The 14,126-nt window shown below is 46.3% G+C and overlaps 1 protein-coding gene across 2 annotated transcripts in view; it reads left to right on the forward strand.

The window, feature by feature from the left end:
- The first annotated feature begins 5,891 nt into the window (after positions 1-5,891).
- The window catches only part of Clpb (caseinolytic mitochondrial matrix peptidase chaperone subunit B), a 123,498-nt gene continuing 115,263 nt past the window's right edge, over positions 5,892-14,126 (forward strand). For both annotated transcript variants that reach the window (XM_031387595.1, XM_031387597.1), the window contains exons 1-2: positions 5,892-6,495; positions 9,854-9,905. In XM_031387595.1, the coding sequence (XP_031243455.1) occupies positions 6,093-6,495; positions 9,854-9,905 (455 nt within the window). In that variant the 5' untranslated portion in view covers positions 5,892-6,092. The remainder of the gene's footprint in view (positions 6,496-9,853; positions 9,906-14,126) is intronic.

The following is a 14,126-nucleotide window of genomic DNA, read 5'->3' on the forward strand; positions in this document are numbered from 1 at the left end:
GGATTGCAATGAATCTATAGATTGCTTTTGGTAAAATGGCCATTTTTACTATGTTAATCTTACTGATCCATGAGCATCTTCTGAGGGCTTCTTCAATTTCTTTCTTCAAGGACTTGAAGTTCTTGTCATACAGATCTTTTACTTGCTTAGTTAGAGTCATATCAAGATATTTTATACTATTTGTGACTATTGTGAAGGATGTTGTTTCCCCAATTTCTTTCTCAGCCCATTTATCATTTTGTATAAAGGAAGGCTAGTGATTTGTTTGAGTTAATTTTATATCCTGCCACACTGCTGACATTGTTTGTCAGCTGTAGGAGTAAATAATTACAGGAGGCAGAGGGAGGAAGGGTCCTGGATAGGAGGGGGGAGAGGTAGAGCAAAGGAGGGCAGGATCAGGTTTGGGGGGAAACAGTGGAGAAGCCCAGAGGGCCAGAAGAATAAATGGAAATAAATATGCAGCTGCTGGGGGCGGGGCAGGGAACCTCTAGAAAGTTCCAGAGAACTGGGATACAGGAGGTTCCCTGGACTAAATGTCAACAGTGGGGAGATGGAACCTGAAGAGACCACCTCCAGTACATGGACAGGGCCCCCAGTGGAGGGATGGGGTCACCAACCCACCTTCAAAACTTTTGACCCAGAACTGTTCCTGTCTAAAAGAAATGCAGAGACAAAAATGTAGAAGAAACTGAAAGAAAGGTGATCCAATGACCAGCCCAACTTGGGATCCATCTCATGGGTGGGCACCAAACCCTGACTATTACTAATGCTATGTTGTGCTTGCAGACAGAAGCCTAGCATGGCTGTCCTCTGAGGTTCTATCGGCAGCTGACTGAGACTGATACAGATACTTACAGTCAACCATTGGACTGAGGTCAAGGACCCCTATGGAAGAGTTGGGGGAAGGATTGAAAGAACTGAAGGGGATGGCAACCCCATAAGAAGATCTGTAGAGAGCCGTGAAGGGGAGAGGCATTCGCCATGACAAGATGGCGCCTACTTCCGCTGTGGAGTAAACAACTGTTTGCGCATGTGCGTAGAGTGAAAAGACGCCATGTCACGGCCCATTCTGGGGCGTCATGTAGGGTAATGAACGAACAGCCAATCATGGGCAGACACGCCGCACTGTGGTGTATATAAGCAGTGCGGATTACTGGCTCGGCCTCTTTTCCCTATGGGAGAGGGCAGTAAATGTCACTACAGAAAGAACCTAGTGTGTCCGCGCGTCTTCTTCCTGGCGAGACGACTGCACGGGCTACAAAGATCAACAGTGTCAACTAACCCAGATCCCTGGGAGTTCCCAAAGACTGAGCTACTAACCAAAGAGCATACATGGGCTGGTCCATGGCCCCTGGTATATATGTAGCAGAGGACTGCCTTGTCTGGCCTCAATGGAAAAGGATGTGCCTAATCCTGTACAGACTTGATGCCCCAGGGAAGGGAGATGCTGGGGTGAGGGAAGGTGTGGAGGGGGGAGCACCCTCTCAGAGACAAAGGGGAGGGTGATGAGGTGAAGAACTCTGGGAGGGGAGACCAGGAAGGGGAGCAACATTTGGAATGTAAATAAATAAAATAGCTAATTAATTTTTAAAAAGAGAAAAAAATAAAACTGAAAAATAAACCAAAAATTTTCTCACATCTGTATGTGCACCACATATGCTAGGGAGGTCAGAAGAGGGTACCAGATTCCCTGGAACTAGAGGTAGAGGCTACTGTGAGCGGACATGTGTGTGCTAGGAACCAAAGTGGCTTTGAACTCACAAAGATCTGCCTGCCACCACCTCCTAAGTGCGAGATTGGAAGCCCAGCACCAGTGGCTTCTTCAAGAGTTAAACAGAAACTTCTCATGCTGCTTCAGTCCCGCAGGTTTTTTTTTTCTTTTCTCATATACCTTTTCCAAAAGAATGAGACAACTGTTCTAAACCGAGACCTGCTCAGAAGAGTTTACATCAGATAAAACAGGACTCAAGGGACAAGTGCCACTTGGCAACAAAAGGAGCAGGATCCTGCCACCTGGGACATCTGCTGGACCTGGGGACCCTGCTTGTCAGGTGGCAGAATCCAGGCTGATGAATTCACACTGTATGTGTCTTCTAAGATTCAGCTCTCTGAGTAGGCTGAGCAGGCTGGGATCACCTAGAACATCAGATGTTCTGGCTAGCTGGCATGTGGGAGAACATTTGGGAAGGGGATAGATTTCTTCCAGGGTCATGCAAATACTTACTGATTGTGGTGGGTGTCACCAAAGGGCCTCTAAACATAGCCACACCTGAATGGGCTCCTGAAATGGTACACCTGAAATGGGCTCCTTTTATTGTGCATAGCTTTTGAATTATGAGGTTAGTTTAAAAAAAAAAAAATTAAGGATCGTGATCTTCTGATGCACAAGACATACTTAAGTGAGTCAAGAATAGCCGACTGCATTCACTCTTCACACGACAGAGCCTCAGAGGTGCAGGCGATGCACAGAAGGGCAGGGCAGCTGCTGCTGAACCGAGCCCCTGAGGTTAGGAGGTGCCGAGGCCTCCAACCAGTCAATGGCAAATTCAGGAGGACCCAAGGCTTGAGTGCAGGGTCACCTGCCACGGTCCTGGAGCCCCACAGCAAGTCCAGCTCTGAAGACAGAGATGATGGCTTTTCTCTTCCTGGCCACACGGAGAATATGAGAGTGACTGCTGTCGTTCAGGCTCAAGCATTCGGAACTGTGAGTGAAAAGATTGGTATCTATGACTTAGAAAAATCCAACAAATACAAGAAACCTCTGCAGATTCATTCAGTAGGAAAAGTGTAACTGCTCCCCGAGCCCCAGGCTCCACATGGGCACACTTCAAAAGTTTCCAAGGGGGAAAATGCCACCACCATCTCTACACACAGAAGGAGGATCTCCTCACCTGTAGGGACAAACAGAAAGAGCCAGTGCTATAGTGATACACAGTTTGGCATTCAAAACACAGGAATAAAACTAGGTGACCACACATCCCATTTAAGATCATGTGGGAGGCCCACCAAGGTGGCTACACACTCACACACTAACCAGGAAGAAAGAAGCAGGCTGTCTCCACTACAGACCACAGGTCTGATGAGCCCAAGGCAAGGGACCAAGGAAAACCACGAGAATTCATTTATCAGGGAACAGAACATAAAACTAAGTTGAAGAAGTCAATATTTCTTAGGGAGACAAGAGTTGGACAACGGTGAAAGGTACTGAAATCTCCAGAGCTAAGGGCTCTCCCCTCCTCCAGGACACAGGTGCATCTATTCTAAGTCCATATGAAAAATGAAAACATAAATGGGAAGAGTCAGGAGAGCCCTGGAATCCATTAGCAATGGCAGAGGTGTAAGGTTAAAAACACTCTAAAGGGGGATGACCATGTAGCTCAGTGGTAGGGTGTTTCCCCAGCATGCACAAGGTCCTGAGTTTAATCCCTAACACCACAAACAAAAAGCAAACTAACAAACAAATAAAATTGCTATATAATACTAAAAAGGACTGGAGGGCACACGTGATGGCACACGTCTTTAATCACAGCACTCGGTAGGAAGAAGCAGGCAGCCTGATCTAGAAATTGAATTCCAGGACAGCCATGATATACAGAGAAACCCTGTCTCAAAAAACAAACAAACAAACAAACAAGCCGACAAATGGGCCTAGAAAGATGACTTGGTGTTTAAGAGCATTCTCTGGTATTTAAGAGCATTCTCTGTTCTTACGGAGGACCAGGCATGATTTCGTTCCCAGCACCCAAATGGTAGCTTACAACCTCCTGAAACTTTAGCTACAGGAGATCCCAGAGCCTGTTTTGGCCTCCTTGGACTCCCCCATACACACAGAACACATAAATCTATGTATAACACACACACACACACACACACACACACACACACCCTCTTTTGAACAAATGCCCATCTATACCTAACAGTGTAACACTATTACAAAAGGAAACCAAAGGTAGAAGAGGCTAAAAGGTCATCTACACACCCACACCATGAAAGGAGCTTAAATAATACAGTCTTTCCATCCAGAGCAACACAGGTTTTACTAAGTGCAAGAGGAGGAAGCCTTGGTGCACTGTTGGGCAAACTCAAAGGAGATCAATAACCAGAAACAAAATATAAAGTCATGCATGAGTGTGTGATTACTTCATGATCTGGGCATGGGAAACCCTTCCGAAAATACTGTCGAAGATTCCATAGAAGTATAGGTAATGTCAAAGTGGCAAATTGGAAAGAAATGCCTGCAAGTTGTTTTTTTTTAAATATTTTTTTTAGATCTATTTATGTATTATGTGTATAGTGTTCTACTGCATGTATACCTGAAGGCCAGAAGAAGGCACCAGATCTCATTATAGATGATTATGAGCCACCATGTGGTTATTGGGAACTGAACTCAGGACTTCTGGAAGAGCAACCAATACTCTTAACCTCTGAGACATCTCTCCAGCTCCAACATTTGCAAGTTTTAATGAAGACTTATCCACTTCCTATGAAGACTTCCAGAAGTGGAAAAGGAAAAAGGCAAGGACTAGGGCAAGAGTCATGTATTGGCCTTTCTTAGGGAAATGGATGTTAGCTAGTGTGCTTCATGTACAGGTAAACACAGGCACGAGCCTTAGGTGGGACAGATGCAAACCAAGGTTTAAGACCTGTTCTCAGCCAACAGGTTGATGAAAAGCCCAAAAACCTGCTTTAAAGATTCAAACAAACCAGCTAGGCACCACTGGATACCAACCAGCAAAGTGCCCGGGCCTGTCGGAAGCCCTGGCAGCCCAGACAAACTGTTCCCTCTATCTAGCTCAAGAGGCTCTAGTGCAAGAGCAGGAAGCCTTCCACCTACGAGGCTTTCTCTTTAGCCTCTAGATCAGGAACAACTCTGTGGAAGGTACAGCTTTGAACCAGGGTGAAACAGCACCCCAGACAATCCCAAACCCAGTTTTGAAATTTTGTGAGACACAAGGGCCCAGACACAGATATGTGAATAGCTAATTGTCTGCTAATTACAGAAGGAATCAACTGAAGCACAATTCATAGATTCACTATTATGTAACAAACAAGATGGCTCAACTATAAAAGACACTTGCTGCCAAGCCTAAGGATTTCCTTTTCTTTAAAAAGGTATATATACACATATACATATATACATACATGTATTCATGTGTACACACACACAGTCTGGAAGTCTTTTGAGACAGGGTCTCTCTGGCTCATAACCCTGACTGTCCTGAAACTCACTATGTAAACTAGACTTTCTCAAGTTCAGAGATCTGCTTGCCTGTGCCTGGAACGCTGGGATTAAGGACTTGCACCACCTTTCCCAGCCCTAGGCATCTTTTTTTTTCTTTTTTGGTTTTTTGAGACAGGGTTTCTCTGTGTAGCCCTAGCTGTCCTGGCACTCACTCTGTAGACCAGACTGGCCTCGAATTCAGAAATCCGCCTGCCTCTGCCTCTCAGGCGCTGGGATTAAAGGTGTGCGTCACCACCGCCTGGCCCTAGGCATCTTTTTGAAAAGCAATAGCAATTCGAAATAAAAGTAGGAAGGGGTACAAGTTACTTAACGGGTCTTCATTGAAAATACAATTTTATTTAAATACTAAGGAAATTGTTCTAGGATTCCTGTATTTTGATTTTCGATATTTTGATTTTGATATTTGATATTTTACACAGCTAGGGCTGACCTAGACCAAGAACGTGATTTTGACCTAGACCTTGAATTCCGGTGCAATCAGGTTCCCACCTTCCAAAAGCAGGGATTAAAATTCTGTGCTAATACAGATACTGGGCTCTGGAATCTTGAATCCTAATTGCCACGCCCCACCAGAGTTTTCCTTTTTGCCACGCCCCTCTGCCCGAACTGCATTTCCCAACATTCTTCCAGCTCCGCTGTCAGCGGTCATTGTGATGTCATCTCACAGCCCTCAGGGAAATGTAGTTTGTTCGTTCTCCAGCTAGAGAAAGATCTGGGGCTGTGGACTACCACTCCCGTGAGGTAGTGCGCAGTCCCACCCCATAAGCGGCGTCTTCGAACGCGCCGCGGCAGCCATGTTGATCGTGGCTAGCACAGGGGCCGGCACCAGCGGGTTTTAGAAGCAGGTGTCATGATGTTGTCCGCGGTGTTGAGGAGAACCGCGCCAGCGCCTCGGCTCTTCCTAGGGTTAATCAAATCTCCATCTCTCCAAAGCCGGGGAGGTGCTTACGGCCGTAGCATAGTCACCGGAGACCGCGGGGAGCCGCAGCGGCTGAGAGCTGCCGCTTGGGTGCGCCCTGGAGCATCTTCTGTCTTCTTCCCCGGACGCGGGGTAGCCACCGGGGGGCGCCGTGGAGAACGCACCGAGATCCCATACCTGACTGCCGCCTCGTCAGGACGCGCTCCTAACCCCGAAGAAACACTCCCGGGACAAGACAGCTGGAATGGGGTCCCCAACAAGGCGGGTCTGGGCATGTGGGCCTTGGCCATGGCACTGGTGGTTCAGTGCTACAACAAGAATCCATCTAACAAGGGTGATTATGGGGCCAAACTGGGTTCAAGGGAGAGGTGTGTGGGTGTGTGGGTGGGTCATGACTCCTTTGGAAGGTTGAAGGTACTTATAAATCTGGACCCGCATAACCTTACCCTAAACAAACCCAGTTACCATCTGCTGCCAGGAGCAAGCAGCATGTTGCCTTGGAAAACTCACTGCTTGAAGTTATATAATTTCCCATCATAGGTCTAGCACCCTCTTTGGGATCAGTTTGTATACGTGTATAATTGGGGGCATTGGACTTACTAATTACAGCCTGGCCCTTTTATATACCAATGTTATATCTTGTCCACTAGTCTTTCAAGAGGTCTTTCAACAGCTCTAGGGACAGCCTCTACATGTTTTTCTGGGTACATAGGTCCAAGGAAGTAGGACACTTGGATCTGGTGCTAGCTTGACCCATGCTCCTCTCTAGTCTTAGTTTCTGCACTGTCTAGTGAAGGCCAGTTCTCACTCAGTACTCTGATATTTTGACCTTTCCTGGAGTTCAGAGTCTGTTCAGTTGTTCAGAGTTTTGCTATGCTTAGTGTCATATTTAAAGTGAGCTGGATACTGTGGTTGGTTGAAGCCTTGTAGGACAGGGAGTTGGCTGAAAGTTGCTCTCTGGAGACTTACAGCAGTGGGGGAAGGAGGGAGGAGGTGGAGGTAGCCAACCCAGATTGGGGGTCTTACCTCAATTGCTTAGAGTTGAGCAGGAGCTGGAGGGGTGGCCTGACTGAGCCCAACCTCTCAGGTTCTCAGTTGTCAGTGCTAGCCTGTTCCGTGCACCCCCAGACTTGAGACTGCCTTGACTTTCACTTGTTTGTTTAATAAGATGTTGCCACTTGGGAAGAACCGGCTTCTGGGTGAGGAACAAAGACACGGAGGATCTTGTTTTGTACTGTCTTTGTAAATCTGGACTCTTACTCCTCTTCGCTGCCCTCCCCATTTCCTTTCTCTCTCTCTTTTTTTTTTAAATGTTATTACACTTCTTTTTTTAAAATATTTTTTATGTATTTATTATAAGTACACTGTAGCTGTCTTCAGACACACCAGAAGAGGGCATCCGATCTCATTACAGGTGGTTGTGAGCCACCATGTTGTTGCTGGGATTTGAACTCATGACCTTCGGAAGAGCAATCAGTGCTCTTACCGGCTGAGCCGTCTCACCAGCCCCGTTTCCTTTCTCTTAAAGAGGGCATTGAAGTAGGGCCTTTCTAGTTTAAGCATGCACGAATAGTGTGATTTCCACTTGTGTGTACATGACAGTGGCACTATGTGTGTTTAGCTTGGAGCTAGGTGTTCTGAGAGTCCCAACTTAAACCTAGACAGTTAAGGGGAGGGCGTGGGCAGCTGGTCATGCAGGGCTAGTGAGTGTTACAGAGGATCAGAGAGCTAGTAGGGTCAGGATAGCCTTCCTGGAGGACTGGAGGTCCTTGCAAGATGGGGAGCTTGAGCTTGGTTTCTGAAGGATAACATAGGAAACATAAAGGGACTGGTGATCTGTGTAGTCCATGAGGGCAGGGCCTCCATCTTACCTTTACTAGTATTTCCTTAATGCCAAGCATCTGTCCACCAGTGTGTGGGTCATAGAAGGGAGATATTTACAAATGTGCCTTGGATTGGATTGGATTCCATACCCAGACTTAGCTAGCCTGATGTGGATGGGCTAGTTTGGCCAGTGAGGGTGGAAGACAAGGTCTTTGGAATAAGTGAGAGAAGATGAAATGGCCCTGCATGCCTGGCAGGAGCGTTTGGAACTCTGTAGGCAATGAAGAGCCAATGGAAGGGTCATGAGAACAGACTGTCTAGCAGCCGGTGTGTTTGGAAGAATAGCATAAATGTGTTTGAAGTCCGGCCTGAGAGGTTACTGGGAGCTCTAGACTGGACTTTATGGCATGTAAATTTCAGTGATGTCTACTTAATAGAAGAGGTGATGACTTAAAACTGTGGCTGGTTCCAGTCTTGCCAACTTGCCTAAACAAGTTTTGAGCAGAGTCCCTCAGTGCAATGTTCTGAGAAATGGGTCTCTTTAGAAGCCAAGGAGAATTCTGGTAATGGAAAACCATGAAAAATTTGTGAGCCCAGAGTGCCTCAGGTTAAATACTAGCTCATTCCTCCCTCCGTGACTTTGGAGAATGAAGGGTAGTAAAGAGACAAGAGGTATCTATAAGGAATGATTTTGCTTTTTCAGCTGGAGATTATCTGAGCCCAATTAAATATATGAATGAGAACAATCCATAAGAGCTAGATGTTACCTTTAATCCCAAGAGGCTGAGACAAGTGGATCTCTGAGTTCCAGGGCAGCCAGGGATATAAAATGAGATCTTATCTCAAGAAAAACCAAAACAAGTACACACACAAACAGCCACCATCAATAATAATAATAATAATAATAATAATAACAACAACAACAACAACAACAACAACTAACAGTAACAACAACAAAAAACAAACAACAACAACAACAACAACTAACAGTAACAACAACAAAAAACAAACAGTCCGTAGCTAAGTAGGACAGGCCTGCCTCCTAGTCAGAGGCTGATAGGTGAGTGGAGGCACTGCGGTCTGAACAGACCTGATTTATGCACATGATGAGGCTGGTGTCTTATCTGTCTTCTCATAAGCTGAGACTCAGGAGCTTAGATGAGTTGTCCAGGTCGCAAGGCAGGTAAGCCTTAGTGCCAGGACTAAATCGGGGCTCAGCTTACCACTGATGCTAGTGAGGTCTCTTGTTTACCTAGAAGGTCTCCTGGCTACTGAATGCAGGCCTGGGTAGAAGTCAGCCTAGTGGCCTACAGTACAGCACAGAACCAGGCTGGGCATAGAGCACCACTTGTGATCCGCTGTTGATACATTTTTCCAAGTGGCCACAAGGTGGTGCCAACAACCAGCCCAGGCTTCAGCTAGGCCTGAGTCCTGAGGGATCTGACTGAACAGTTTGAGTCTCCTGGCTCTGAACTTGCGCTAAGGAATTTGGAGACTTTTCAGCTTCCTTGTGAGGCTGGCAAGGAGTATTGTCTGCCAGATATCACAGGAAGTTGGTTGAGAAGGAAGGGGTACAGCTGCCACTCTGATAATAGAGCAGCTTGCATCCCAAGTGTCCATGACTTCTGATTGAGGCTCTTTCCATTCTTTGGAAGACCTACATATCTGAGCCTTACTGCTTGGGAGGAGTGGGGCATGATATCGACTTACATTCCCAGAGCAGGGTTGGGGTGGATTCCAGCTGGGGATGGGATTTGGTTAGTCCTGTCAACCTTTCACTTTCTGGAGGAACTTCAACTGACTTCCTAGGCATTCTTTTGGCTCTGAAGGGTAGGTCTGGTGTCTGACCAGTACCCCTCTCTTTTCAGATGCAGCGCTAATGGAAGCTGCCCGGGCCAATAACGTGCAGGAAGTCAGGAGGTAAGTGTCTGGGCCTTGCTATCTTATACAGAAGGGCTGAGCAGTGTGGCCCCCCTGCCCCAGAGGAAACTTTTCCCTGCTCTAGACTTGTTTCCTGAGAGTTCCCTGTAGCCACAGACAAAGGTTCCCTTGATCTAGGTCAGACTTTATGTATTTTAAGTTTGGAAATGGGTTCCCAAACACCCCAGAGTGTTCAGTTGCAGTGGCTTGGAGTCTGTGGAACCTGCGAATCTTCCAGTTTGTTCTTGTTCCTCTGTGGAAGTGGCTATGTATTAATATTTGATGCCTGGACTTGGGAAGCTCCTAAACGATCTTTGTGCCAAAAGATCTATGTGGCTAAGAAGGCCTGCGCAGGGGGAGGCAGCCTGTAGTTCTTCCGCGGCTCACCTTGTGCTCTCGGGCTTCTGAGGGGAGGGAGGCTGACTCCTCTGGAGCAGGGAAGCATTGAGTTTGTTCTATGGACAGGGCAGAGTGTGCATCGAGGATGAATGTAGAGACTGGGGCCTGGCCAAAGCATCAGTTAGGGGCTGTTGTTCAGAGGCAGTATTCACTCCTCTTGGGCCTCACCTTGGTATTTCTGCCCTCAAATATATCTAAGTGGCCATGGGCCCTCCCTTTTCTTACCTCACTTATTTTTTGTTTTTGTTTTTGCCATATTGAATCTGAACAGGTCTTGCACATTGTACTTGGCAATTGCTCTCATCCTTGATTTTGTTTTGTTGTTTTATTTGTTTTTTAGGTTTTTTAAAAAGATAGGTAGGTAGATGGGTAGATAGATGGATAGATAGATAGATAGATAGATAGATAGATAGATAGATAGATTGAGACAGAGTTTCAGTGTAGTCCTGGCTGTCCTGGAACTCGTTGTGGCTGGTCTTGCACTTGCAGAGATTCTCCTGCCTCTACCTCTAATCTACTGGAATTAAAGGCATGTGACACCATGACCAGCCAATTTTATTTCATTTTATGTGTATAGTCACTCAGCCCACTTGTATTTTTTGTGCATGGTGTGCCTACAGTGCACTTAGAGGTAAGAAGAGGGCATTGGACCTGGAGTTAGGAACTGTGAGGTGACATGTGGGTGCTGGAATCAAACCAAAGTCCTTTGTAAGAGCAGCCACTACTTGTAACCTTGGAGCATCTCTCCAGCCCCATGCCGCTTTGTTTGTTTGTTTTTGTTTTGTTTTGTTGAGAATAGATTTTGTTATGTAACCCAGGTTAGCTTTGAACTTTTAATCCTCTTGCCTGAGCCTCTTGAGTGCTGGTGTGGGCAACCATGTCTGGTACCGTATTCACATTTAAGATAGGAATCAGTGTTTGGGGTCATTACCACGCACTTCACCAGATGCTTGAACATGGAAGGAAGTATAGAAAGGCAGCAGCAGCCCCACCAAGACTTACTGCTTTGATTCTCCTTCATTTTATCTGCAGCATTATTATTGATTCTCAAGGGTGCTTTTGAGTATTAATGTTCAAGGCTTAGTTTTTAATAAACCACTTTTGGAAGTATGGGCTGGGAGTTGTTTTGTAGCCAAATAAATATGATGGAGCAACAGTTTAATAAACATGTGATGATGCATCTTAAAAACCAAGCACAGATGTCATCTCGTTGTTATAAGAGCCATTCATAACGGCAGCTGCGTGCAGCATCTTCATGCCCCAGACACGTGCCTTGCTTTCTAGAGCCTCATTACAGGGAATTGAAGAGTAGAAGCTGGCTCTCACTGACCCTGGAATCACCTGTTGGTAACTGCCAAGGGCTGCCGGTCTGCAGCTTCTCTCTGTGCCCCGACCTCAGCCAGGCCCGCCCCCACCCCAACCCCCACCCCAGGCCACAGTAGGCAGCAGGTTTGTTGAGCTGAAGCTTACTTAAGTCCCCCTCCAAAGGTCGATGACTTTAGTTCTGAAATTTATAAGGTTTTTCAGTTTTTGGTTTTTGAGGCAAGGTTTCAAGTAACCCAGGTTGGCCTCAGATGCACTATATAGCCAAGAATGACCTTTACTCTGATCCTTCTGCCTCTACCTTCTGAATGATGTGATTCCAAATGTGCACCACCATGATTGATTTTATGGGGTGCTGAGGATCGAACCTAGGATTTGTGCATGCTGGAAAGGTACCCTACCAGTTCCGCCTTGGTCTTTGGGCAGTTTTGTTGTCTTGTTGGGGGTGGCAGTTGGTTTTGGTTTTGAGGTAGTTCTTGCTATTTGGTCCAGATATAGGTCTAAAAGCTCATGATTTTTCTGCCTTGGCCTCCCAACTGCTGTGATTATAGGCAGGTGCTACCATATCTGGCAAATACACTCTCCCTCTTTCCTCTGCCTCTGCTTCCCCAGTACTAAGATTATATGTATACACACCCTGTTAAATACCTACACTTATATATGTGTTTGTTGTTTGTTTGTTTGTTTGTTTGTTTGTTTTTCAAAGCAGGGTTTCTCTATGTGTACCCTTGGCTATTCTGGAACTTACTCTGAAGATCCACCTGGCCTCTGCCTCCCAAGTGCTGGGATTAAAGGAGCTCACCACCACTCATTTTTGTTTTGCTTTGCTTTAAGATTTTTTAAAAGCTGTCTATGTCAAGGGACAGAAGGGTAGACTCCTATGCGGACAGGTGCCCACAGAAGCCAGAAGAGGGTGTCAGATTTTCTGGGTGTTGGAGTTACAGGTTGATATGAAGGACCTGAAGAACAACAATTTATGCTTTTAACTACTGAATCTCTCTAGCCCTAAATACATATTTTTTTAAAAAAGATGAATTATTTTTTTATGTGCATTGGTGTTTTGCCAGACCCCCCCTGGAACTGGGGTTACAGATAGTGTGAGCTGCCAAGTGGATGCTAGGAATTGAACTTGGGTCCTCTGGAAGAACAGCCAGTGCCCTTAACTGTTAAGCCATTTCTCCAGTCCCTAAGTACATATTTTTGTAATGGCACCTAAATACCTGCCATCGGGGTACAGAAAGTGATAGGATCCCACCATGGGTAATATCTGTGGAAACCTTTCAAGAGTTCTTAGCCAGCCTTTCTGCCCCTCCTTATCCTCTTCTATTAGCATCTCCCTTACCCTGTGTCTTAGTGCTTTATTACTGTGAAGAGACACCATGACCATGGCAGCTCTTAAAAAGAAAAACGTTTAATTAGGGATGACTTACAGTTCAGAGGTTTAATCCATTGTAGTCATGGCAGGAGACATGGTGCTGGAGAAGGAGGTACGAGTTCTATATCTTGATCCTCAGGCAACAGGCAGAGAACAACTTGAGCTTCTGAGACTTCAAAGTCTACCTCCACAGTGACACATTTTCTCCAACAAGGCCACACCTCCTAGAAGTCCCACTCCCTATGGGTCAAGCATTCAAACACATGAGTCCATGGAGCCATTCCTATTCAAACCACCACACCCTGTAAGGAAGCAGTTGAGTGAGACACAGACCATCCTCAGCCCCCTTCTCATGCCATCCCACAGAGCTGGGTGGGACAAACCGGGCAAGGCAGGAGGCAGGTAATGTGGGCTGACTTATGAAGGCTATGAGGAAGGAGTGAAGGTGGCTTGAGATATGGGAATCTGCCCTAGCTTTTGGGTGCTCTTCTGTGAGCAGTAGATAGATGGGGTTTAGGAGGCTTTTGAGCAGGGGACTGAGCCAGGTAAGGCTGTTTCAGGAGATGAAGGCTGGAGTAATTGGGGAGAAGCTGAAGGTAGTCTTTTGAGAGGCTCTCTCTGGAGGAGACCAGGCTGAGGAAGGCCTTCATTGGTCAGATGCCCTTCCCTCCTCACTGAAAGCAGTTCTTAGGAAGGAGCAAGTGGCTAAGAGTGGTAGTGTGAACTTTTAATCCCAGCAGAGTTAGGCAGGCTCTTTCCAGGCTAGCCATGTCTTCATAGAAAGTTTCAGGCTTGCCAAAGCTACACATAGTGAAACCTTGTCTCAGAAAACAAAAAGCAACAGCAGAAAAAACAACAAGGAATAAAGGAATGGCTTCATCTGGGCCCTGTAGATGGTAGAAGGCATGAAGAGAGATGACTTGGCCTCTGGCCTCAAGGATCTCCCAGTTGCAGGTCTCCTGCTAACAGGTTAGCCTGGAACAGGAGTGGAGAGCCTACATCTTCCTGGAAGGAAATGGTCTTGAGTTTTGTTCCATTTTTCTGTGAAACCTTTGACTCCCCTGACGCCACACACTGCTCTTTACGTAGTCCTGTATGTGTGCTAGCCTTTACTTCTGTCCAGC

The sequence above is a fragment of the Mastomys coucha genome, unplaced genomic scaffold (assembly GCF_008632895.1).
Source record: "Mastomys coucha isolate ucsf_1 unplaced genomic scaffold, UCSF_Mcou_1 pScaffold21, whole genome shotgun sequence".
NCBI classification, from domain to species: domain Eukaryota; kingdom Metazoa; phylum Chordata; class Mammalia; order Rodentia; family Muridae; genus Mastomys; species Mastomys coucha.